The sequence below is a fragment of the Nansenia antarctica genome (assembly GCF_963989245.1).
Source record: "Nansenia antarctica genome assembly, chromosome: 1".
Taxonomy (NCBI): Eukaryota; Metazoa; Chordata; class Actinopteri; order Argentiniformes; family Microstomatidae; genus Nansenia; species Nansenia antarctica.
The window spans coordinates 79,362,146-79,388,399 of record NC_137674.1 but is presented as its reverse complement, the minus strand read 5'-3'; the positions used below and the strand labels follow the sequence as shown (position 1 = coordinate 79,388,399).

At 43.2% G+C, this 26,254-nt stretch overlaps 1 protein-coding gene across 1 annotated transcript in view; it reads left to right on the top strand.

Moving 5' to 3' along the window:
* Positions 1–1,200: 1,200 nt before the first annotated feature.
* cul4a (cullin 4A) overlaps positions 1,201–26,254 on the top strand; it is a 36,572-nt gene continuing 11,518 nt past the window's right edge. Inside the window, exons 1-7 of the mRNA XM_080534267.1 lie at positions 1,201–1,767; positions 2,269–2,384; positions 22,719–22,823; positions 23,709–23,777; positions 23,994–24,067; positions 24,381–24,543; positions 24,643–24,732. Coding sequence (XP_080390393.1) covers positions 1,626–1,767; positions 2,269–2,384; positions 22,719–22,823; positions 23,709–23,777; positions 23,994–24,067; positions 24,381–24,543; positions 24,643–24,732 — 759 coding nt within the window. The 5' untranslated portion in view covers positions 1,201–1,625. The remainder of the gene's footprint in view (positions 1,768–2,268; positions 2,385–22,718; positions 22,824–23,708; positions 23,778–23,993; positions 24,068–24,380; positions 24,544–24,642; positions 24,733–26,254) is intronic.

The following is a 26,254-nucleotide window of genomic DNA, read 5'->3' as shown; positions in this document are numbered from 1 at the left end:
GCATGACATTTTCTGATGCTAAGGAAGAGGAGATGGTAAAGTGGACATCAAGGACACTTTATTTTCACAAGATATTAAAACATTTACAAAATACTATTCTATTCTATTGACTCGAAAATCACTTTCCTATAGACCCTCACATTAGTGCAGATGAAACAGTCTTGGATCATGCTGTTTGCTGTTTGCTGTTTGCAGGCATAAATAACTCAAATCTGAATGGACAGCTTATATCGGTACGATTTTTCACAGGCATCCGAGTTGCAACACAGGCTCAGCTACCAAGTCACAATCATATATTGCATATCACACTGAAACCAATGGCCTTCACACCTAAACCACATTGTGCAGTCTGTGAAAGCGGCGAAACTTGTGCAGCTGACTTGTGTGTCTGACTGCAGCTGCACAAGTTCTGCCGCTTTCACAGACTGCACAGAGAGTAATTGAGCGCACTTCAACTGCATTGCGCAGTCTATGTGCACACAGTGTTAAGCAATAAAAAAAGAGTCTTAGTTGGAGGAAATAAAGGGTTAACAGGGTTAAGGAACAGAATGTGAAACACTGTGTGTGTGTGTGTGTGTGTGTGTGTGTGTGTGTGTGTGTGTGTGTGTGTGTGTGTGTGTGTGTGTGTGTGTGTGTGTGTGTGTGTGTGTGTGTGGACGATAGGCTCATTGTAATACATGGAATGTATGTTTAAGCATCCAATGCAATGGTATCAAATATTCCATTCTATGTATTGTCTATGTATTGTCCTTTAACTTCTACCTCCACTGGAGTACAGGCAAGAGAGTTTAAGGAGGCCAATAAATGTGTAATGTGACTATTATGTCTAATATATTGATAATCAGAGAGAGAGAGAGAGAGAGAGAGAGAGAGAGAGAGAGAGAGAGAGAGAGAGAGAGAGAAAATACAAATGTGTTTAAAAAATATATATTTAGTTTAATATAAACGTTATTCTGTATAATTAGCTAATAATAATAATAATAATAATAATAATAATAATAATAATAATAAAAAACAGAAAATCAACCCTAGTGAAACCCGTATTCACACACTGCTGAATGTAGTCTGCATGTCTAGTACGGGGCCTTTCTGTAAGCGTTCCCAGGATGCATCTGTGAAAGGGGAGGTAAAAAGCCATTTTGTTATGTTAGCTAGCGGTGTGGCTAACGCCACTGTTTTAGTAAGCTACCTAGCGATGGTGTCGCTGATATTGTAGATTTAATTTGAACTTTCGTTCACACATGGGATTCTAAAGATACAACAAATAGCATCTGCCTACATTTAAACTCCCATGGGCCAGGGAATGACGCTGTGGACGCCCTCGTTGTGACCAGCGCTAGCATGACGGCTGGCTAACGTGGAGCGAAAGATCATATTATTCTTCAGTTGTTCAGTTCCCAAAACTTTCCCGGAGTTGTATGTGCTTTGAGAATAGCTACCTGCTTTTTACATAAGCAAGGGGTCGATCTGACTCGTGGGTTTGTTTAAGCAACAGAATCAGCTGTGGGGAGGATTGTTGCTATAATCCAACTTTAGTCAAAGAAAACCAAGAACACCTCCTGTGTCGTTGACAGGCTAGCACAGCAGCCATCAGTCACAACAACGGCCTCCTGCGTTCTCTCATCATGGCAGAAGACATACGACAGGACAAGAAAGCCAACTTCTCTGCCCTGACGGAGCACAACAACAACGGAGTGACGAGGACATCCGCACTAGCCTCCAACAAAACTGGCGCCTCGAAGAAATTGGTTATAAAGAATTTCAAAGGTAGCTACCGCTGGCTAACGTTAGCTTGCTAACCTTGCGTGATACTTGCTACTGACAGTCAGCTAGCCGTGTGTCCTGCTGAACTACATGCCAGACACTTAGCTAGATTGCGAAATGATACCAAGACTAGCGTCATTGACCATAATGTGATGATGGCTAAATGTGTAAATACATTTTCGTTGTTAGCTAGACACTAGGCCCAGCATTTCTGTTAACATCATCTGTAGCCAACTTTTATACTTAATCATACTGGCTGAGGAGAAACAATTGTAGGTGGTGAAATGGCTTGTATTTCATGACATCTCCTCTTACATGGTTTGCTGACACTGCTGTCAGGTGTTTGTAAACAAACTCGAACAATCCTTCCTTGTCTTGTGTGAATAGTCTGGAACATTCTCCTACACTGAGGAACGTCAACACGTTGGAAAAAGTGATCTTGGTTGCATTGTGTTTCCTTGATTGTCTTGGTCTCATGTTGTCTCATGTGGCCTCTTTTCACAGACAGGCCAAAGTTAGCAGAGAACTACACTGAGGACACTTGGCTGAAGCTACGAGATGCAGTGGGTGCCATCCAGAACAGCACCTCCATCAAGTACAACCTGGAGGAACTCTACCAGGTCAGAGGTCACAAGGCCAGCATCACACATTAACTAATGGTGCTTTTCCATTACAGCGCCAAAGCAGGCCAGCCCGGGCCGGCCCGCTTCTTTTCCCCTTTTCCATATGTCGTTCCGGGTCGGGTCAGGTCGGTTCGGCTCGCTTCTTTAGCTCCACATCGACCCCAGGGTCTAAATGTTCATATCCGGATCTTTTTGCCAGGCTGCGTGTGACGTGTGACGCTGCACACCGTTGATTGGTCAATGGAAATCGTTTAGTGCTGTCCCAAACGACTATTTTTCTAACGATTAATCTAGCGATTATTTTATCGATTAGTCTAACGACTAATTTATCGATAAGTCTAACGATTATTTTTGTACTGTTAAAAAAAATAAACAAATAAACGTATTTGTCTCCACCTCACTGCTATGTTTAGCCAACTTGAATGCCAACATGGCCATTTAGAAGTCTGTCCATCACCACAACACATAGCTAGCTAACGTTACTCTCGCTGCTATGTTATGATTAGCTAAATTGATGCTAACGTAGCATGCGAGCTACGAGCTAGATAACGTACAGTAGGTGCTCGCACCACAATGACAATAGGCTACCGTAGCTAGCCAGCTACATAGCTAACGTTACTAACACCAGAAGACAAGACATACGAACTGTGGTGAGCTACATTGCTTGTGTAACATTAGCTAGTAGCTATCCATTTTTCACTCATACACTTAATTGTCTCGCCTGGTAAAATAAAGGTAAAAAAAAAAAACGCCATTTTGTTTATTTACGACTAACCGACGCATATTACGCTAACCGACGTATTGGCGTAGTCGATGACGTTGACGACGTCGAATAATCGTAACAGCCCATGTCCCATCCCATAGATTTCTTCACTAACCGCCATCTTGAAATACCACATTCACTCTTGGAAAATGTCACTACAGTTTCTGTAATAGCTTATTAATAAAGATTCGAAAAATTATGCTGACCATCGTATTATCTTAGTTTAATGTCATTTCAATGAATCATAGAACTTTTATTTACAACAAGAACAACACAAAAATCGCTATTATGCACCGTCTTTGTCCGTGAATAACACCGGCTGTGGAGGTGGTACAAACACAATACTCCTTTGCTAACTTCACCATCGGTCTACGGTCATTTTGAGCCCTTAACCACCGCGCTGACACCCCGAGAAGTTATGCTTTTAACCGTAAACTCGATGAACCGCGAGTTCACCCGCTGCCGTCCAGCCATTTTCGCTGTTCACTCATGAGTCAAATGCCGGTTTTAACAGGGAATTCGCTCCGCGCTGTGTCCACGGTGATAGGAGTGGAGGATCGACTCCATTCAAAAACTTTTGGATTCCCTGGCTTCTCCTCTTTCCGGACACGTTTGAATTGTTATCCTAACCCCCGGTAAACCGAAGTTATTAACCCGCAAACGGCACCGTGTTTGTCCGTGAAACACGGCACACAATGATACTACAGTTCATAAAGCAGACAAGTGAAGGCAGTGGTTTTAAGGGTTCAAAAAACATGTCTTTATTATGTGTAGAACAACATATGTGTAAAACAAAATCCAATAGAAATGATTCAAACATGCAGACAATCAGGCAGTAGCCATCTCTATGCTGAACATAACAATGATGCTACAGTCAGTGAGGTAAAATAGTAGCCATCTCCTTACGATAGCCCACATACGTTTCTTTCTCTTTTCAGCATTCCTCTTTCGAGTACCCTTCCTTCTGTCTTCGCTCTTCTGTCTTCTCTCTTTTCTCTCCAAAAAACCACGGTTAATAATATACCACATGCCGAGGGAAAGGCATAGGATAGTTGCAAGTTCCTCCATTCTGCTATTGTTGCTGTGTTGTGTCTCGTGAATGTTATGACGCGTAACTCCGCCTACTATCGTCTACTCCTCCTACTAGCTCCGGGTCTGTGTGTATAATGGAAAACCAGAACTGTTTAAAAGCGGGCTATAGTGGGCTAAAGTGACCCGACCTGACCTGGGGTGGTCTGCTGATGGAAAAAGGCCATATGGGGCCGACCCAAGCGGTGCTATCCTGAACTGGTCCTCATTGAGTAAAGGCTTGGTATTGAACAGCCTGCTTTCATTTCACATTGCTCATCACAGCCCTGTTAGGGTGGCAGCTGAAGTAAAATATTATGCATTATCACCACCGAGTAGACAAGCGTGGTTAGACAACATCACGCCCTCAACACCGGCAAGTTTAGACATTGTTACTGTTGCCCGCACTTCAGCATGGATACAAGAAGGCTGGTGCCAGATATGTTGTACTTGTGGAGCCAGCTGAGCACACTTTTAACAACTCAAACTGTTGAAAAGTGAAAGAAAAACATCTGTGCCAGCACAGTATAGCGTGTTACGGCCCAATAATCTGAATACGGTAATATTAGGCCATAAATGTACATAATGTGTGTTATTTTTGTCTACACACATATACAGTTGAAGTCGGAAGTACATACACCAAATACAGTTAAACTCAGTATTTCACAATTCCTGACATTTAATCCTAGTAAACATTCCCTGTCTTAGGTCAGTTAGAGGCACTACTTTATTTTAAGAATGTGAAATGTCAGAATAATAGTAGAGAGAATTATTTATTTCAGCTTTTATTTCTTTCATCACATTTCCAGTGGGTCAGAAGTTTACATCCACTTTTTTGTAGCATCGCCTTTAAATTGTTTAACTTGGGTCAAATGTTTCAGGTAGCCTTCCACAAGCTTCCCACTAGGGGTGTAACGATACATCGATTCACATCGATGCATCGATTCATTGACTAACGATCTGATTACATCGATGCAATGTAAAAATATCGATCTATATCGTCATCTTAAAGATACACCTTTATTTTGAAATGGCACATTCTGCGTGACTGTCACCATTTCCGTGCAGCGCGCGACTAGCAGCGGCAAATTACAAAGTCAAAGAGCGCTGCACACTGTGTGTTCTGCATTTTGTGACTGCGGCGGAGAACAGCGAAGCGGTTTTAGCTGCGACTGCCAAGCCCGCCCACGGCCGACTGTGATTGGTCAATGCTCTAGTCTAGCCGACTGTGATTGGTCAACGCTCTGGTCTGTAACAAAGCATCTGTCTTATGAATGGGCAAAGGCTGCAGGTTGGACCTTACTTACTTTACTCCGGTTTGCTTGTCCAATTTCATTGGATAAACCTGAACAAAATTCCTATTGATAAAATCTACAGGTAAATCATTACTCCCGTAATCAGTGATCTAACATGACTGTCCAAGCATAGCCTTACCTTTCACCAATCAACACATCATATCAGATCAGTGCTTCCTAGAGGAAGTGTGATGGATGGCCCTATATTAAAAATTATCCTGACCTGCGTTCAGAGCGTAGTGTTTGTCCTGAACATGTTGATCAGTTAGTTTTTTTGAAGAAAAACCTCCCAAAGAAGAACACTGGAGGATATACTTATTATATAACACTGGAGGATATACTTAACTTATTTTGGTTAAGAAGAATGTATATAAGATGTACTGCACTGTACTGCATTTGCACTTATTATTTATTATTATTTTATTATTATTTATTATTATTGCACAAATATACTGTAGGTTTGTGAGACTAGTGAATGGGTCTATTTTTCTTTTTGTAACAGAAGAATACTGTATAATACTATGGGCCGGTTTCACAGACAAGGCTTAAGCCTAATCCTGGACTAAAAAACATCTTCAATGGTGATTTTACATTGAAAGTGTGATTTAGTCCAGGACTAGGCTTAAGCCTTGTCTCTGAAACCGGCCCAATATGATTTAAATGCTGGATACCTGGAAGAGCTCACAAATAAAATGGTCAAATAATATTCTAGTTGTTTTTGTGAGTGGATAATTGTGTTAGATTGGCATATGATATTGCGTCATATCGATCATATCGTCATATCGATCTTGAATCGAATCGAATCGAAATCGTATCGTGACTGACATTGTGATATCGTCAAACATTGTATCGTCATACAAACAAATCGATATAATATCGTATCGTGATGAAGCTGGTGATTTACACCCCTACTTCCCACAATAAGTTGGTGGAATTTTGGCTCACTCCTCCTGACAGAACTGGTGTAACTGAGTCAGGTTTGTGAGCCTTCTTGCTCGCTTCTTTTTTTTCTTCTATTTTCTGTTTTTCAGTTCTGACAAACATTTTCTATAGGATTGAGGTCAGGGCTTTGTGATGGCCACTCCAATACCTTGACTTTCTAGTCCTTAAGCCATTTTCCAACAACTTTGGAAGTATGCTTGGGGTCATTGTCCATTTGGAAGACCCATTTGCAACCAAGTTTTAAATTCCTGGCTGATGTCTTGATTCAATATATCCACATAATTTCCCTTCCTCATGATGCCATCTAGTTTGTGAAGTGCACCAGTCCCTTCTGCAGCAAAGCACCCCCCCAACATGATGCTGCCACCCCATGCTTCGGTTGGGATGGTGTTTTTTGGCTTGCAAGCCTCCCCCTTTTTCCTCCAGACATAACGATGGTCATTATGCCCAAACAGTTAAATTTGTTTCATCAGACCAGAGGACATTTTTCCACAAAGTAAGATCTTTGTTCCCATGTGCAGTTGCAAACGGTAGTCTGTCTTTTTTACGGCTGTTTTGAATCAGTGGCTTTCTTGCTGAGCGGCCTTTCATGTTATGTCGATAAAGGACCCGTTTGGATATAGACACTTTTGTACCTGTTTCCTCCAGCATCTTCACAAAGTCTTTTGCAGTTGTTCTGGGGTTGATTTTAACTTTTCGCACCGAAGTACATTAATCTCTAGGAGACAGAACATGAGCGGTATGACGGTTGCGGGGTCCCATAGTGTTTATACTTGTGTACTATTGTTGGTACAGATGAACGTGGTACCTTCAGCCATTTGGAAATTGCTCCCAAGCATGAACCAGACTTGTGGAGGTCCACACATTTTTTTCTGAGGTCTTTTGCTGATTTCTTTTGATTTTCCCATAATCTCAAGCAAAGAGGCATTGAGTTTGAAGGTAGGCCTTAAAATACATCCACAGGTACACCTCCAATTGACTCAAATGAAGTCAATCAGCCTATCTGTGCCTACAAAAATAAATAGATTAATACCACATTCCAGCAATTGATTGACAAGTTAATTGCATGGCAAATAAAACATTATTATTATTATTATTATTATTATTATTATTATTATTATTATATTATCGGAAGCTTCTAAAGCCATACTTTCCTGGAATCCAAGCTGTTTAAAGGCACACACAGTCAACTAAGTGTATGTGAACTTCTGACCCACTGGGATTGTGATGTAGTGAAAGTGAAATAATCTGTCTGTAAACAATTGTTTGAAAAATGTCTTGTCATGCCCAACGTAGACGCCCTAACCGACTTACCAGCTTCTTAACATGTGGAGTGGTTAAAACATTAGTTTTGGTGATTTCAACCAACTTAAGACTTCAACTGTTCTTGTAAGCTTATGCATGAACATCATCTAAGTAAGTGGTTGTGGGTAGGGATGCTCCGATCTGGATTTTTGGGGCCGATACCGATCACCGATTCTTTTTCCTCAAGATCTACCGATACCGATTTTTTTTTTACATACATAACTGTAGGCCTACTGACTCGATAGCCTACATATTTTTAGCTTTTTAGACAAAAGTTTTGATCCATTAGGCACCAAGCAAACGCAGACCCATTGTTATGGCATAGTAAAAGTCTGGCCTATCACCCAGTTAGGGCCTGAAGCCCAAGTCAGTCGATATGGCTGTATAAAAGACATCATAAACGTGGCCTTCATGGTTTACATACTGTTACGTCCTCCTATGTTTTCTGTTCAGTTATATGTCTTCCCCAGGTGTTCATTGTTTTGCCCAGTCCACGTGTCCAATCATCAAATCCACCTGTGTTCCTGCCCTTGGAATCCTCACTCAAGTCCACCTGTGTCATCCAATCAATGTTCCCCCTGCCCCCTGAATAGGCCCTCAAAATAATTATTCAGTGTATATATATATATATATATATATATATATATATATATATATATATATATATATATAGCCTACTTCAATATACAGTATATCAGACAAATGCTAAATGACACATTTAATTTGAATGTAACCTCTTTTAATTAACAATAGGCTATACAAGTTGCCAACATCTTGGTAAAAAAAGGAAAATAAATTGGGACATTATATGAAAATATTTATGGAAGTCTCATATCACTTGAACTTCACTCTAAGCATGGAGGGCAAATGCCTACATACAGTAAGATAAATAAATAATAATAAATAAAATATCTGAACCTCAGTCCCAACTCTAAATTCAGATTTTCAATGACATTTGTAAATACAAATAAACAATAAATGTGAAAGAACAAAGATGGAACAGAACAAACAGAATGTGAAAGAACAAAGGTAGCCTAATTTCTACGAATATCAAAATGAATGCCAGACCCAGTCCTATGCTTATCCTATACTCTAAATGCTTTAGAGCATGAACTTCACTCTGTAAGCATGGAGGGTAAATTCATCTTTATGAAAATTAGCATCTCTGCATTCTTTGATGATAGTCTATTTCTTTTCTCATCAATAATGTGTGCCGCTGTGCTGAACAGACGCTCGCTGTTAACACTTGTGCAGGGTGCGCCAAGATACACACGGGCAGCCTCGGCAAGCGCTGGAAAACGGTCCTTATTGACCTGCCAGAAAGCCAAAGGTGGTGCGCTTCGTGCTATTGGTGCCTCACAGAGATAGAATTTAGTCTGCAAGGTTGCAGAATCACAGCTGTCGGGAGCACCCTGTTCCTCCTGAGTATTCAATATTTTGGAATACATGGCCTGCAACGACCCTGCTCGGGCCACTTTGCGGGGAGGCTCTGTGTGCGTTTCTTCGCCTGTCCGTGGTGGGTCTAACTCTGACGACACTGTAGGGACAAACGGGGCCAATAATTTAAACGCAGGCCTAACAGTTCTGTACTCGTTATACAGTATACGACGAATTAAACGTTCTATTCTACACTACTGTTCTAACCTGCTTTTGTGGCCAGGACACCGGAAAGCAATGTGCGTGCATGGGTCTTGAGAGCATCGTTTGTGAAGTAACGGTCCTTGTACCTTTCATGACGAAATAAAACATTAGCCTGACATTTATTTATTTGCGGTAAACCTACAGAAAAAAATAGGCTATAAAATAGCCTATGTTACTCACCTGGGATCAAGTACTGTAGCCAGGACGTAGAGAGGCTCAGATTCGATGAGGCTGAATCGCTTTCGGAGAGCTTCCAAAAGTGTTTCTTTCGCCGTCTTAACACCCTGGTCAGTTTCAGCACTTGTCTTGAGCAGACGGGTCAGTGCCATGATGGCTGGAATAACATCCGCTGCCGACGCTGTTGATGAACTGATGTCTCGTGTAAGCTCCTTGAATGGTGTAAGTAGTGACACTATATTTTCCATCAGTTTCCACTGACTGGCGTTGTAGGTAGGGATGCACCGAAATGAAAATTCTTGTCCGAAGCCGAATTTAAGGAAACACTTGGCCGAATACCGAATACCGAATGTGTATCGGCAGTTTTTAATTTGATCATTGCATAAACTAAATACATTTTGCTTTTTATTCATGCTTCTCAAAGAAAGAAATTGAGATTGAAAAAAAATAACTTTTATTGAACATTCCAGCAGACATCAGTCTATACCAACAAAGCACAATAAATAAAATAAATCATTCAAATTAAATGTTTTTGTTTTCCCTGAATAGCTGCTGAAAGAAAATCTTTGTAGGCCTACAACAAAAAAGTGCATTGGGATAAAAGTGCTTTGAGCCTACTTTTTACTAGGCTACTTCTTTTAGTAAAAGACCATATTTAACAAAATGTTTTAAACTTTTTTCATTTTAACAAAACATTAGAAAACAAACAAACAACATTATGCCTATACTTGACTGACTGCTCAAATTAAATCTGTCTGTATAACGTATGTATATAACTTATGTATGTGTAGCTTGTCAGCTATGGCATGTCAGTTACACAATATATAACAAAAATGTGCATAGGGATAAATAAAACAAATGAATAACTGGCTGCCCTTTAAAACAATATACCGGTAAGCCTACTTATGAACTCATGGGTGTTGTAGAACACTAAGCAGCTATGTGCTGTTGGCGCAGTGAGCAGATGACAGCCCGGGTGCGTTCGTAAACTCGCTCCGGGGATCTGATCAGCACTCGCGGAATGCCTCTCGTCCAATCGAATCGCTCGGTCCCTTTATGACGTCGGACCCAGTGTGCGCCCCGGCTAGGGGTGGGCAAACGATCAACATTTTTTGTTCGATCATCGTAACGAATTAACGATCAATTATCGATTAATCAATAAGGTTTTTTTTCATAAAAATAAAAAACTAGGGCAGAAATAACAAACATGTTTTCCTTGGGGAAAAAACTTTATTTGTGTTGCTATTGCAGAATTGCACAATGCACACATTCATTCATTCACATTAACTAGACACTACAGTCAGATAACAATCCTCTTAAACAAGGCAGTGAGTACTGAGTAGCCTAAATTCAAATAGTGTTGGATTCCCTGTCTTCTACTCTATCCGGACACGTTGGAATTATTATCATAACCCCCGGAGAATCAAAGTTATTGACCTGCAAAGGGTGCCTCCTTGACCGGCTTTTCCCGTGAATAACACCGGTTATGGAGGTGGTACAAACATAAGACTATTATTGCTAAATTCACCATCAGTATACGGTCATTTTGAGCCCTTAACCACCGCGCTGACACCCCGAGAAGATATACTTTTAATATGAAACTCGATCAATCGGGCGTTCACCGGCTGCTGGACGAAACTCCCAACTCCCGCTGTCAGCGAGGCGAGGGAATATTTATATCCGGGAATTCGCTCCTTGCTGTGTCCACGGTGATAGGAGTGGAGGATCGTCTCCATTCAAATAGTGTTGGATTCCCTGTCTTCTACTCTATCCGGACACGTTGGAATTATTTTCCTAACCCCCGGAGAATCAAAGTTATTGACCTGCAAAGGGTGCCTCCTTGACCGGCTTTTCCCGTGAATAACACCGGTTATGGAGGTGGTACAAACATAAGACTATTATTGCTAAATTCACCATCAGTATACGGTAATTTTGAGCCCTTAACCACCGCGCTGACACCCCGAGAAGATATACTTTTAATATGAAACTCGATCAACCGGGCGTTCACCGGCTGCTGGACGAAACTCCCAACTCCCGCTGTCAGCGACTGGACAGCGGGAGTTGGGACTGGAGGTCAGGTTACACTAACGTACGGGAACTTCCGTCATGCCGTACTGCGTTGTGAAATTCAATGCGAAGGCAAATGCAAAGTTCATTTCTCACACATAACGTGGACAAACTAATTTCCATTATTATTATTATTATTATTATAAAAAATAATAATAATAATAATATTAACGATTATCGAGCAAAATATTTTGTGATCGACCAAGACCTTATCGATCAATTAATCGATCATCGATGCCCACCCCTAGCCCCGGCGCTCTCAGAGCGAGTTTTTTTTTCAACGAACGCAGCCACGGTTATGGAGCTAGCCATGTTGGGTCTTATTCCAAACCCAAACTGCCGACATGTTTTCTGTAGGCTAATTATAAGATGTAGCAGCATGCAGTCAATGCTCGTCTCATTCGCTGAGCAGCATGGGATGCTTACACTGTTTGATTGCGTCATCAAAACACGCCCACTATTCGGTGGTAAACAATCGGTGTTTTCACACATTCGGCCGAATACCGAATGTGCTTTATTTTGCGATATTCGGCCGAATACATTCGGTGGCCGAATGTTCGGTGCATCCCTAGTTGTAGGTGCATGGCCAATCGTAGTCGGCTGCATAGGACAGCAACACGCGTTTCTGCTCGAGGAGACTCTGTAGCATATAAAAAGAGCTATTCCACCTCGTTTCTACATCTTGTTGCAATCTATGCAGAGGTTGACCAAGCTGTTTCTGTATGTCTTGAAGACGCGAATAAGACAAAGACGAATGTTTAAAATGTCCGACAATTCGTCTCCCCATAGCCAGTATGTCACGGATGGCACGCTGTGACAACAGTCCCTCTTTCACGACAAGTTGCAGGCTGTGTGCCATGCAGCCTAAGCTGGGTAGACCAGCATCTCTCATGCCCTTTGCCATATTTTGGGCATTGTCCCGAAGTATCACATGCACTCTGTCTTTCGGGATGTTCCATGACTCCAGTGTTTCCTCCAGGATTTTTCACATTAGTGGCGCAGCGCGCGCGTTTTTTTTTGCGCGTGCACGCGAAAACAAATATAATTTCTTAAATAGCGGTTAAGTCATTAAAGCCGAGCAGGTGATTTTATATAGAAGGTGATCAAATACCAATATTGTTATGTACGACAGTATGTCATTGCAGCACTTTGTTGCACTTTACGACGTCACGTTCTGTTAGAGCTTTACGACTGTGTGTGTGTGTTGTCAGAATGAATGGCACTTGACAGTAAACGGAGCTCAGTTTGTATACCTGTGTGGATCTACATTTATTAGTATAACACAAACATAATAAATTAGATAGAACAACCCTGTTCATTAATGTTCATTAATGCTTGAGTTCCAGTTCATGTTCGCACTGTTACTGTGTTGTGTGCCAATGCACCCCTGTGATTTGTGGAGGTCACGGGGGGGGGGGGGGGGGGGCGGGTGCTGTGTGTGTTATTGAGACCGTTGGGAGAGAGAGCTCGGGTGAACTAAGAAAGTTGTGTATGAGATAGTTTACAATTAAACGCACAGATTACATGAGAGAAGCTATCTGTCATTATTTCAACCACTGTCCAAGTGGGGACGTTACAATACTTTCGTTTTAGAACGAAACGTTAGCCGCTAGCAGCGTTTTTAGCAGTCACCATTCTTGAGCAAAACATGATACAAACAAACATTCAAATACTCGTGCCGTCTTGATTTTTTTTTCGATTTCAATGTATGACGCATCATTTGAAAGCTTACCATCTGTAGTTTCAGACTATGTATACAAACGAAAAATTACGTAAGCAAATGGTTATTATGTATCTGGTATAGATACCACTTCTGCGCCGAATGTACCGCCGCCGGCACAAATCCGCACCCGACATTGTAATTACCGTAATTTCTAAACGGTTTGTGCTATCGAAAAAAATCCAACTGTCCCTGAAAGCTGAGATGTTGCACTTCAACCAACATATAGGGTATTACGGTAAAATGTGACGTGAGGACATTCTCAGAGTCAGTTTACTCACAGTGATTGGCGGAGCGTTCAGGGACACATGCTTTTTTTCTGTTCTCCGGTCAAAATAACTCGCTGCCTTTCTGCGCAGCCTGAATCAAAGTGGACTGTCTGAATCATTTGGTGGCGGAGGAAATTCTTTCGTGGCGGCCTGCCACCAATAAATGCATATAGAGGAAACACTGGACTCTTAACATATTGTTGAATGCACCTGTCAACGCCGCAGCCGTGTGTGAACCTGAAAACTCTTGGGAGTGTAGAACCGCCTGCTTCAGTTCAAAGTTTTCGTTGATCCATTGTGCGGTAAGACTCAGCATAGACATCGGTGGCACACTTGAACTCCAAATATCCGAGGTAAAACTAATAGCAGTTACGTTGCTTTGTAGAAGGGTGTTAATGTTGTTATATACGGTCTGGTATAACTCGGGCAAAGCGACGTCGGTGAAGAGTCCGGGTATTTTGTACCGCGGCTCCAAATGGGTTAACAGCCGTGTGAAACCCGCATCCTGTACCACTGATGGTGGCTGTTCATCTAGCCCAGTGGTTCTCAACCTTTTTTGGGCCAGCGCCCCCCTGTCCATTATCCAGGCCTCTTACCGCCCCCCCCCATCAAAAAAAGTAGGCTTATTTTCTTCCCTAAATATTAATGTTGACTAATATTATGTGTTATATAATTTAAAAAGCATGTCACTGAATGCCAAATAATAGATTGGATTTAACTGGGCAGTTGGAATATCATTATCATTAGTTTACCAGAGAGCAGAAAAGCCATGTGAATGTGAATAAAAATGCTGTTTCTGAGTGTTAAACAAACTCAGACAACATCAGAGAATACAAACAGACTGCTACGGAACAGCAGCAATTTCACACATGTCCGATGCAGAACAAACAGTAGGATGCAGAACTGTACATTACAACTAACATTGTTAGTTTTTTTAAGTGTGCTGGTGTTGCATTTCTCCAAATTGCTGTTTTATGATGCTAATATTTATTCATTTTTGATTGGACTTTGGGGGGGGGGGGGGTCACAATATGGCGGCAAACGCTAGGGGGCTATTATTTTAATATTTGATTTAGTATTCTATGGTATTATTTTCATAAACTGACCACTTCGAATTTCTCATATCAAAACATAACAAAGTTCCAAAGTTCAGAGCTCTGCGCTATGGGAGCGCTTCAGAGATGGGCGCTCTGACTGAAAACACGGTTTTGTCCGAGCGAACTGACCGTTCGTGCATTTACGAACGTACCCGTAATAACACTGCTGACAGCTGATCAATACAAAAGACGCTGCAGCTGATGCGTTCGTTTCCAGGACATCACAAGAGGAGCAACATATCACAAAAAAGCGATCGTATATTTTAGTTTGCAAACACATCGCAATGCTAACCTCAGAATGGCACTAGGGACAACATCCACAACAACACTTAACAGTAATACATTTATGTAATATACTGTGATGAACCTGCGAGGGGAGGGGACATTCGTAGCTGATTTCTCTAGGTTCGATTATTGGTAAGCGACAGAGAACTTTCAGGACTGGTTTATTACGATCGCTTTTTTGAGATAGGTTGTTCCTGCTGTGATGTTCTGGTATGGTGGTATGGTATTAGCACTCATTTTAACTAAATTAAATAAGCTGTATTGAAAGGAAGCGAACGAAGCGAACGCAACAATTACAATGAGCCCACAAACTGAAACATATGTCACTCAAGCATACTTACTTACTTACTTACGCCTATCGCTCCTTTTGGAGGAGCATAGGCCGTCGACAACAGTTCGCCAGGGTCCTCTGTCCTGTGCTTTGCTTTCCAGCTGTTTCCATGTTAGTCCACTCTGTGTGATGTCTGTCTCCAAGTCCCTGCGCCAGGTGTTCTTGGGCCGGCCTCTCTTGCTTTTGCCTTGGGGGTTCCATCTAAGGGCCTGTCTGGTGGTGCTGGTGTTTGGTTTGCGTAGTGTGTGGCCGATTCATCCCCACCTTCTTCTCTTGATTTGTTCTTCCACTGGTTGTTCGCCCGTTCTCTGCCAGAGATCGTTGTTACTGATGGTATCTGGCCAGTGGATGTTCAGGATCCGCCTCAGGCATCTGTTGATGAATGACTGCACTCTAGTCATTGTGATCTTGGTTATCCTCCACGTCTCTGATCCGTATAGGAGTACTGGCTTGATGTTGGATTTGAAGAGTCTGATCTTTGTCCGCTGACTGATTACCTTGGAGCTCCAGATGTTCTTTAGTTGGATGTATGAGGCCCTTGCCTTGCTGATTCTTGCTCTGACATCTGCCTCCGTGCCACCCTTCTTGTCTATGATGCTACCTAGGTAGGTGAAGGATTCTACTTCCTCGAGTGCTGTTCCCTCCAGGTTTACTGGGTCTTCGTTGTTTGTGTTGATCTTTAGGATTTTGGTCTTTGCTTGGTGGATGTTGAGGCCTAGTTGTGTTGAGGTGTCTGCCAGTATGTTTGTCTTCTCCTGCATCTGTTGTCGACTGTGGGATAGTAGGGCAAGGTCGTCTGCGAAGTCTAGGTCGTCCAGTTGTGTTGTGAGTGTCCACTGGATCCCGTTTCTCCTCTGTGCCGTTGTGGTCTTCAATATCCAGTCAATGGCCAGGAGGAAGAGGAAGGGGGACAGTAGTGATGCTCCGATCTGATCGGCGCTGATCGGTATCGGCCGATATGGCCTTGATCGGTTTTGATCGGAGTTCTCAAAACGGCCGATCAAACCCGACCGATCAGTTTACAAAAAAAAAAAAAAAAAAAAAATGGCGTCGCCAGTCTGGAAATATTACACCGTGTCGGAAAGAGACAACAAATATGCCGTTTGTAATGCCTGTTCAAAAGAAATACCTCGGGGAGGAACGCACGCAAGGTCTTTCAATACAACGAATATAATACGGCATTTGAAGGCTTGTCACACGAAGGAATATAACGAGTTTAATACATTGGCGAGCACTAAGGCCAGAGAGAAAGAGTCGTCGAAAGAACGTTCGACACCACTCACTCAGCTTAAGGCCCTTGCACACCAACGCGTTTTTTACGTCCGTTAAAAAAAATAATTAGAACTCATGTTGTGTCAACCACGCTTGCACACCAATCCGTAATTATTCGTCCGTCAAAAAAAAAAACGCAACAGGTTCGATTTTCTGCGTTTTCGCGTCCGTCAAAAGCGTTTTGAGAGTTTTTTTTTTTTTTTTACTCTGGCCAACTCTGGCCACCGTACGAATGTACACTGAGGTAAACAGTGCGAAGAAGCGGTCAGGGAGCAAGCGTCAATAAAAAATGGAAATACATGGAGGCAATGTCCTTCCTAAAATCGTCCACAACAAAGGGAAGGTAAAGTTAGCCTATCCAGAAATGCACAACAACAATGATGATGATGCTTACAGCAGAGTACTTATTGGCCACACAGTATGGTTTCATAACGCAGATAACGCCTACTTTCAACAGATCAGACAGTAATGTTCAATTTGATGAGGAGGATGAAACAGAGGATGAGGAGGACACACAGACAGAGAGGGAGAGCTCCAGTGTAGGGATGGAGACAGAGCTCTTGACAGGCGGAGGTTGAAGACGCGCGTGTCCTCTTCAAAAAAAGTTCGCAACGTAAAAAAACGCAACGGACTCCGCAACGGACCGGTGTGCAAGGTCTCTGTGCGTAACGTTTTTTTTCGGATGACGGATTAAAAATACGCAGGCGTAAACGCACGCATTGGTGTGCAAAGGCCTGAAGCTCCAAGTTCTCTAAGAGCCCCTAGTTCCTCTCATTCGAGTGGAATGTTGCACATTTGATGTGACAGTGTACATTTGATTTATTATGATTTTTATTTTCACATTTTATTTATTATGATTTGTATGTTCCTGAAGTAAGCTACAGGTGGTTGTGAATTCAATAAAACAGATGGTTGTCAATTCATGATACTTTCTCATCTCCTAATTTCATTTGAATACTTAATATACAATATCAATGGTGTTAAGAATAATTAAAAACATAATTAATGCTACACAATAAATAGAATGAATGAATGGTCTTTATTGTCATTGCTATAGTACAGGTACCAAACAACGAAATTTAGGAGGGGTGGCTCCCCTGGTGCTAGGAAAAAAAAAAAAAAAAAAAGCTTCAATTGCCATTTTCGACGCTGTGATCGGTGATCGGTGATATCGGATCGGCAGATCACTGGTTCCAGTGATCGGTGATCGGTGATCGGCACCAAAAACCCTGATCGGAGCATCTCTAGGGGACAGTATACCGCCTTGCCTTACTCCGGTCTTCACTTGGAAGCTTCGGGTGTGAGCTGCCCGCTGTGTATGACTCTGCAGGTCATTCCTTCATAGGAGTTCCTCATGATGTTGACAAGCTTTTCTGGTATGCTGTAGTGTCGAAGCAATTTCCAGAGGGTGTTTCTGTGGAGACTGTCAAATGCCTTCTCGTAGTCTACAAAGTTGATGTATAATGGAGAGTTCCATTCCAATGATTGCTCACCTATGATTCGGAGGGTTGCAATCTGGTCTACTGTAGACCGTCTACACATGATCTATTGGGTCGGAAGCCTGCCTGCTGGTCTCTTAGCTGTGGATCCACCACTTTCTTTATTCGCTCGAGGAGGATTCTGTTGAAGATTTTTCCTGGCACTGATAAAAGCATGATTCCTCTGTAGTTGTGGCATTGGCTGAGGTCTCCTTTCTTAGGTATTTTGACCAAGTAGCCTTCTTTCCAGTCTGTTGGCCCTTCCTCTTCCTCCCATATCTTCTCGAACAGGGGGTGTAGCATCTCTACCGAGGTGTCTATGTCTGCCTTCAGTGCCTCGGCAGGGATGTTGTCTGGTCCTGCTGCCTTACTATTCTTTACTTGTGCAATGGCCTGTTGGATTTCCTGCTTGCTGGGCTTTCCACAGTTGATGACTAATAGGGATGCTCCGATCTGGAGTTTTGGGGCCGATACCGATCACCGATTTGTTTCCTCAAGATCAACCGATACCGATACCGATTTAAAAAAAAATACATAACTGACTGGATAGCCTAAATATTTTTTGCTTTTTAGACAAAAGTTTTGATCCATTAGGCATCAAGCAAACGCAGACCCATTTTTATGGCATAGTAAAGGTCTGGCCTATCACCCAGTTAGGGCCTGAAGCCCAAGTCAGTCGATATGGCTGTATAAAAGACATCATAAACGTGGCCTTCATGGTTTACATACTGTTACGTCCTCCTATGTTTTCTGTTCAGTTATCTGTCTTCCCCAGGAAAAAAAAAATATATATATATTTTTTTTTTTAAATCGTTTTTTGCGATCGGCCATTTTTGCCGATCACCGATCGAGTCATTTGGAGTGAAATCGGCCGATTTAAATCGGTGGCCGATAAATCGGAGCATCCCTAATGACTAAGTCAGTCTCCGCAGGTTGAATGTCCGGGGGGTTATGTGGTGTCGGTCTATTCAGGAGTTCTTCAAAATACTCTGCCCATCCCTCTTGCTGTTGGTCCAGTCTTGTGATGGTCTTTCCTTCCTTGTTTTTGATTGGTCGTTCTGGTCTGCTGAACTTTCCGGACAGTTTCTTGGTGGTGTCATACAATTCCTTCATGTTTCCTTTTGCTGCTGCCTCTTCTGCTTCTTTAGCCAGGTTGTCGATGTAGTTTCGCTTGTCCTTCTTGGCATTTCTTTTGACCTTTCTGTTTGCCTCAGTGTACTCGCTTTGGGCTTTTACCTTGGTTGCCCTTGTTCGGCTGTTGTTAACTTCTGTCTTTTTCTGTCTCCTTTCTTCTATGTTGCGTAGTGTTTCTGCTGATATCCACTCTTTATGGTTTCTCTTCTTTATTCCAATCACTTCCTTACATGTTGTTATGAGGGTTTCCCTTATCCTTTCCCATTGGTCTTGCTGGTCTCCTTCGTCACTGCTTAGATCTTGCAAGGCTTGATATCTGTTCTTCAGCTTCAGTGTGAACACTTCTCTTGTCTGTGTGTCTTTTAAGAGGTGGACATTGAATTTCTGTTTCTTTGATGTTGTTTCCATCCAGTGCTTCTTCAGGTTCAACTTGAGCATAGCGCTTAGTAGGTGGTGGTCTGATGCTATGTCTGCTCCTCGCCTTACTCGCAGGTCCTGTAGTGATCTCCTGAACTTGCTGGTTATGCAGAAGTGGTCTATCTGGTTCTCGGTCACTCCATCCGGTGATACCCAGGTTGCCTTGTGGATCCTCTTATGTGGGAAGACGCTTCCTCCGATAACCAGGTTGTTCAGGGCACAGGTGTCCACAAATCTCTCTCCATTCTCATTCATTTCTCCTAGGCCATGCTTTCCCATCACTTTTTCGAAGCCTGTGTTGTCTCTGCCAATCTTTGCATTGAAGTCCCCCATGAGAATGTTGATGTCTTTTCCTTTTTGTTGATCCAGGATGCTCTGCAGTCTGTTGTAGAACTCATCCTTTTTTCCATCGTCACTGTCATTGGTTGGTGCTAGGGGTGGGCATCGACGATCGATAATTTTTTTTTTGTGATCGACCAAATGTTTTATTTTGTGATCGACCAAGATCCTTATCGATCAATTATCGATCAATTATCGATCGTCGATGCCCACCCCTAGTTGGTGCATAGCATTGTATCACGTTCAACTTGATTTTCCTTTTCTTGGTTCTGAAGGTGGCTGTTATAATTCTTGATCCATGTGCCTCCCATCCAATCAGTGCTTTCTTTGCTGTTGTTGATAGCAAAAGGCCAACCCCCTCAGTGTGAGGGGCTTTGTCTTCTTCGTGCCCAGAGTAGAGTAGCAGCTCTCCTGTCTGCAGTCTTTGTTGTCCAGATTGTGTCCATCGTGACTCACTAATTCCTAAAAGATCTAGTTTGTACCTCTTCATTTCTGCTGCTACTTGTATGGTTTTTCCGGTCTCATACAAGGTCCTGACGTTCCATGTTCCAATTCGTATGTCTCTGGTTGACAGAAGGGGTTTCGGCTCTGTGACTTCTGTGACTTGACAGCTTTCATCACACAGCGTCATATTTCCTCTCATTGAGGATCCTTCTTCTTCCAGGGCTGAGGTCTGTTCTGTTGTCAACGTTTTTGTAACGGATTGTTTTCTACGGGATGGGGTTGTTGGCCCCACGCCCAACCCCCAACCTGGAGGGCCAGGTGCTGCTTTTCGTCTGGCCCCTCCTCTGAAACCTGCCCGGCTTGGTTGAACCTGCCAGGGGTGTAAACCCCGGCCGGTATAGCTCTCAGAGTCATAGAAGCACACAAGCTGCCCCACCACGGCAAGGTATCAGCACGATGGGACTCAAGCATAGCCTACAAGGAAAACACTCATAGAAGTTGGGCATTGGTCAACATGATGTTACAGATGGGATGAACCGGGGTTCTTTCTATCGTAGCATAGTATTGCAATTTCTGCACTGTACATGAACTGTCAAGATTCTTCTACAATGCAGCTTACCCAGACACATTGGAAACTTTTATTTTTTTGGGTGTGGCGCTACGTGTGTCTGCGTCACAGAGCCCGGCCAAGTTCAGAGCGCTCAGAGATGGGTGCTCTGACTGAAAACAAGGTTTGTCCGAGCGAACTGACCGTTCGTGCATTTACGAATGTGCCCGTAATAACACAGCTGTTTTTCATGAGAAAAATACTTTATGCGTGAACGAACGCCCCCCAAGAACACCTCAACGCCCCCCTTTAAAAAATAATTGCTCCAGCGCCCCCCGATGTTGTCTGAACGCCCCCGTTGAGAAACGATGATCTAGCCCAATAAATTCCATTACTGCCTTTGTCTTTTGCCTTTTTACTATCGCTACGGTATGGCTCGCTGCTTTGAAACGCTGCCAAAACTGTGGGCTGTTTTAGCTTCATAGACGGGCCCGCTGCTGCTGATGTTGCTGATGTTGCAGCAGCCCTTAGCTTCTCATATTCACCAAACTCCTTTACATGACGATTCGTCAAATGTCGTATAAGGTTTGTCGTATTGTAAGATTTACTTGACTGTCCTCCACGAGAGATGTCTTGTTTGCAGACGTTGCATATAGCATTTTTCGGATCTTTTGGGGACACTGTGAAAAACTGCCAAACTGACGACATGGCCACGACTGACTTTTTACACGACTGACTTTTTAGGATACTTCCGCTGCCGCATTCGCGACTGACTTTTTACGCGACTGACTTTTTAGGATACTTCCGCTGCCGCATTCGCACGTCGTAAAAGTAGAGCAATGCATTAAAATATCGGCTTTTGCGATCGGCCATTTTTGCCGATCACCGATCGAGTCATTTGGAGTGAAATCGGCCAATTTAAATCGGTGGCCGATAAATCGGAGCATCCCTAGTTGTGCGTGGGTATGTGACTTTGGCATCTTTATGTAACACCATTGCGCCATGTCATATGACCTGTGTGGGTGTGACCTCCCTTGGCCTGTGATGTAATGGACCTAGAGGTTGGGCGGTGTTAACTGGGCCAGCATAGATTTGGAGGCTGCGCTTTCCTCGGACACTAACTCTAATCGCAAAAACATATTTGACATTTTCACCATTTAGCAGACGCAGATCCAAAGCGACTTACAATGAGAGATTACAGGGGCAGTCGCCCTGGAGTAACCTAGGGCTAAGTGCCTTGCTCAAGAGCTCACATGAGGTGGGATTTGAACTCATGACCTTCTGTTCACCAGTCCAACTCACTATCCACTCGGCCACCACTACCCTAGAGAAGAGACCCATGACACCGGATTGTAGCTCACAGCAGCACGTCCAACATTCTCTAGTGTTGACCAGCTCCACCAGTTTGACCATTCTAGTCTAGGCCTTTTGAACAGCCTCTGGACAGCAGACCTAGGTCTGAATAGGATTTGGTTTTCTCTTTGAATTACTTCAATTGCGCTTGATTTAGTTTGCCCCAAGCCCATCTAACGTGTTTCCACCCAGGTCTGATAAACAGAGAATGACAGTGAACATATGACCCTAACCCGTAACATTTAAGAATAAGAATAACCTTTGTATTGCTCTCTCTCTCTGTGTCTGTGTCTGTGTCTGTGTCTGTGTGTGTGTGTGTGTGTGTGTGTGTGTGTGTGTGTGTGTGTGTGTGTGTGTGTGTGTGTGTGTGTGTCCTCTCTCTCTCAGGCGGTGGAGAATCTGTGCTCATATAAAGTCTCCCCCACTCTGTACAAGCAGCTACGGCAGGTCTGTGAGGACCACGTGCAGGCCCAGATCCACCAGTTCAGAGAATATCCTTTTGCATGGGTGTGAGTGTGTGTGCTATGCTACATGGCAGCTGAGCCTCCTCTGAGATATGTCTTTATGACAATGTTAGTCACTAGCTATGTAGCGTATAGCATGGTGTGAGAAGGACAGAGTTTATGATATGGAGAGAGCTGGGTGGCCCTGATAACACTTGTTTTTCTTAGAAGTTTATGCATCAGCAGGTTGCTGTGCAATAGTGTGGGTGTGTCACTAGGGGGCACTGGCTACCTTCCTCTTAGCTGCATACATACAGGGGGAGGTCAAAGGACACATTATCTGCTCTGCTCTTGTATCAGGTTAGAGGGCCATCCACCATAATGGATTTGGGACACCTCGGTTGTGGCTTCCAAATCCGTGTTTCACCAAGCTAAAGGCACAAAGAATGGTCGGGTATGATGACCGCTGGGTTTACTGTTCCTCTATTGACTTGTGAGGTCCCCTCCCAGGGTATCCGCAGTGTCTTGAAAAGTATTCAAAGTTGATGAATCAATTTTGGAAAAATCAAGACCCTTAATAAGTATTAAAAAGTCTTATCGCGATTTTATGAGGTCTTGAATTTTGTAGGTATTTTTCTGAATTAGACTCTGTCCAAAGAGTTTGAGTCCTAAAAACGTTTAGTAAAAGTTCGTGAATTTATTAGTTTTATTAAAAAACAAAGATGAAAACTGATATTCTGTTGTATGATAGTGGTCTAGTCTATTGCAAACTAAAACTGTTAAGTTAAAGGTGTCACTGATGTAAACGGTTACAGCTCGAAGTGGCGGTGAGGTCTGGAAGAATATTGACACGGTCTTTAAAAAGTCTTAGAAAGGTATTGAAATTAACCTCAAGATTCCTGTATATACCCTGCCTCCTTAACCGCTGTTCACAGAGTCCCTGGACAGCCTGTCTTTCCTGAAGAAGATGAACCGCTGTTGGCAGGACCACTGCAGACAGACGGTACTCACCACAACACACAGTTGTCAACACAGTTGTCGACGGACAGACAAACGGCCCAAGGCTGTGTCTTTTTTTAATATTTTTTTTTAAATACTGGATAGAGTCAGTGGGATCAACAGAGAGTTTGTGGTTGAGCTGGCTGTATGAAATGTTTTGTTGGTGTAAGGTTCTTCGTGACAACGTTTGACTCTGATGCCATTGTGTTCCCTTGTGTAGATCATGATCCGTAGTATCTTTCTGTTCCTGGACCGGACTTACGTGCTTCAGAACTCCCTCCTCCCCTCAATCTGGTAAACCCCCATCCTTCAGAACTCCCTCCTCCCCTCAATCTGGTAAACCCCCATCCTTCAGAACTCCCTCCTCCCCTCAATCTGGTAAACCCCCATCCTTCAGAACTCCCTCCTCCCCTCAATATGGTAAACCCCCATCCTTTAGAACTCCCTCCTGCCCTCAATCTGGTAACGCCTCCATCCACATGCTCTGATGTCCAGTGTAGTTAGTTATTTAATTAGTCTGAGTGGTCGGTTGTGGTTGTGTTACGTTCAGGTGCTCAGAGGTGTGTGTGTGTGTGTGTCAATGTGTCTGTGTGTGTGTATTTGGCAGGGATACGGGGCTAGAGCTTTTCCGCACCCATATCATAAGTGACGGTGCGGTCCAGAAGCGCACGGTGGATGGCATCCTGGAGCAGATAGAACGCGAGCGCAACGGGGAGACCGTGGACCGCAGTCTGCTGCGCAGCCTACTGGGCATGCTCTCTGACCTGCAGGTGATTGGACGATTCTTCTGGGGGAGGGAATGTTTATCTGTTGGAATATATCCTTGAGTTTGTCTATTATAAATGCCTGTTGTCCTCCGTGCCTCCCAGGTATATAAAGAGTCATTTGAAGAGAGGTTTCTGATGGAGACTAACCGACTGTACGCCGCAGAAGGACAGAGACTGATGCAAGAGAGAGATGTGAGTAACACGTGTCAATCAATCGTTATGGTCACATCAGTAGGGTGGCACAGGGTGGTCTCGTAGTGGCTGTGAATTAGTATCAGGGTTTCCGTTAGAAAAATTTGCCGCCGGACATCGTGTCCGGGAAGATTTCGATTTACCGGACAAACGTGAATTATTCCGGTCATCATATTAAAATATAATAAAAAAAATTTTTTTCAAAATCATATTTTTTTTTCTCCAAATCTAATATAGCTGTTTGTCGCGGTGATTACTGTTGTGTAGCGACCTATATATGCCATTTAATGTCTATTTCTCATCCGATACGATTAGATGCGAGCTATATAATAATATAACATGATTCGCATGCGCGCTATGCCATTATGTCCAGCGCTGAACGGGCGCCTCACTGGGAACTGAACAGACAGCATCGATCAATGAACGGACTCCACATTACGTTAACTGAAGTTTGTTAAATTGTTTGGGATTAATGTGAGTTTTCAATTTTCTCTTTCCAGTTTTACCCTTTTTTTAAAATTTTATCAATAAAACAACGTCATTTCTATAACCAGGGGGGTGTTCCATCGACGTCGCTGGAGGAAAGTCTGGGCTTGTTTTGACAAGTCTCGCGAGATCTATCAAGATATGCCTGGATCTTTTTAAGAGTCTCGCGGGACTTGGCGAAGTGGGCCTAGGTTTTCCTTTGGCGACGTTGATGGAACACCCCCCAGGTCTCGCTGGTTGGGAAGGCATTTTCGTTTAGCTGCCTGTCAAATCATACTTAGGGGATAGCCCTGTAAGCTCATACGGGTCTGTATGTCGTCCTGAAGACCGGCTGTTAGATCATATAGCTGAAGTTTGTCTCCATCTTACAACACTACTTTACATTGTTAGCAGGCTCATAAAACAAACCGTGTTAGTTGACTAGCGATGTGTCATTGATTTTCGACAACGCGGAAATGTATTCACATTTTTCGAAAGAAAAGTCAAAGCATTAGAACGTAGAACGGAACATCGCACGCGCGCGGAAAGCCACCGGCCCCGATTTGGCCAGAACTTTTTTTTCCGTCAGGAGATTTTCTTTTTGTTGCTTGAATCCCTGGGCTCCCCCGCACACCGTGATTTAATTCGCACACTGTCTTAGTGTAAATGTTGTCCGTTTCGTTTGTTATCCTTGTTATTGTGCGATAAAGATAAGGCTTTCCGCTTCGGGCCACCATTTTCAGCTGGGCACCGGACACACACACTCGTGCACGCGCGGCACTGCCCGAGAGAGAAGGACCCGCCCCCTTTGGTTAGCCTATAGGCTGGCTGGAGGGGGCGGGTCCTTCTCTCTCGGGCAGTGTGTGTGCGTGGGTGTGTGTGTGTTTGGTGCTCAGCTGAGAATGGTGGTGATTATTTTCACCGGACATTTTGTCCGACGAGTTTTCAGTTTGTCGGACTTCAACAAATGTTACCGGACAAAGACCGGTAATTACCGGTTAACGGAAACCCTGATTAGTATACAAAATTATTATGATGCCCTCTGATACACTTGTCT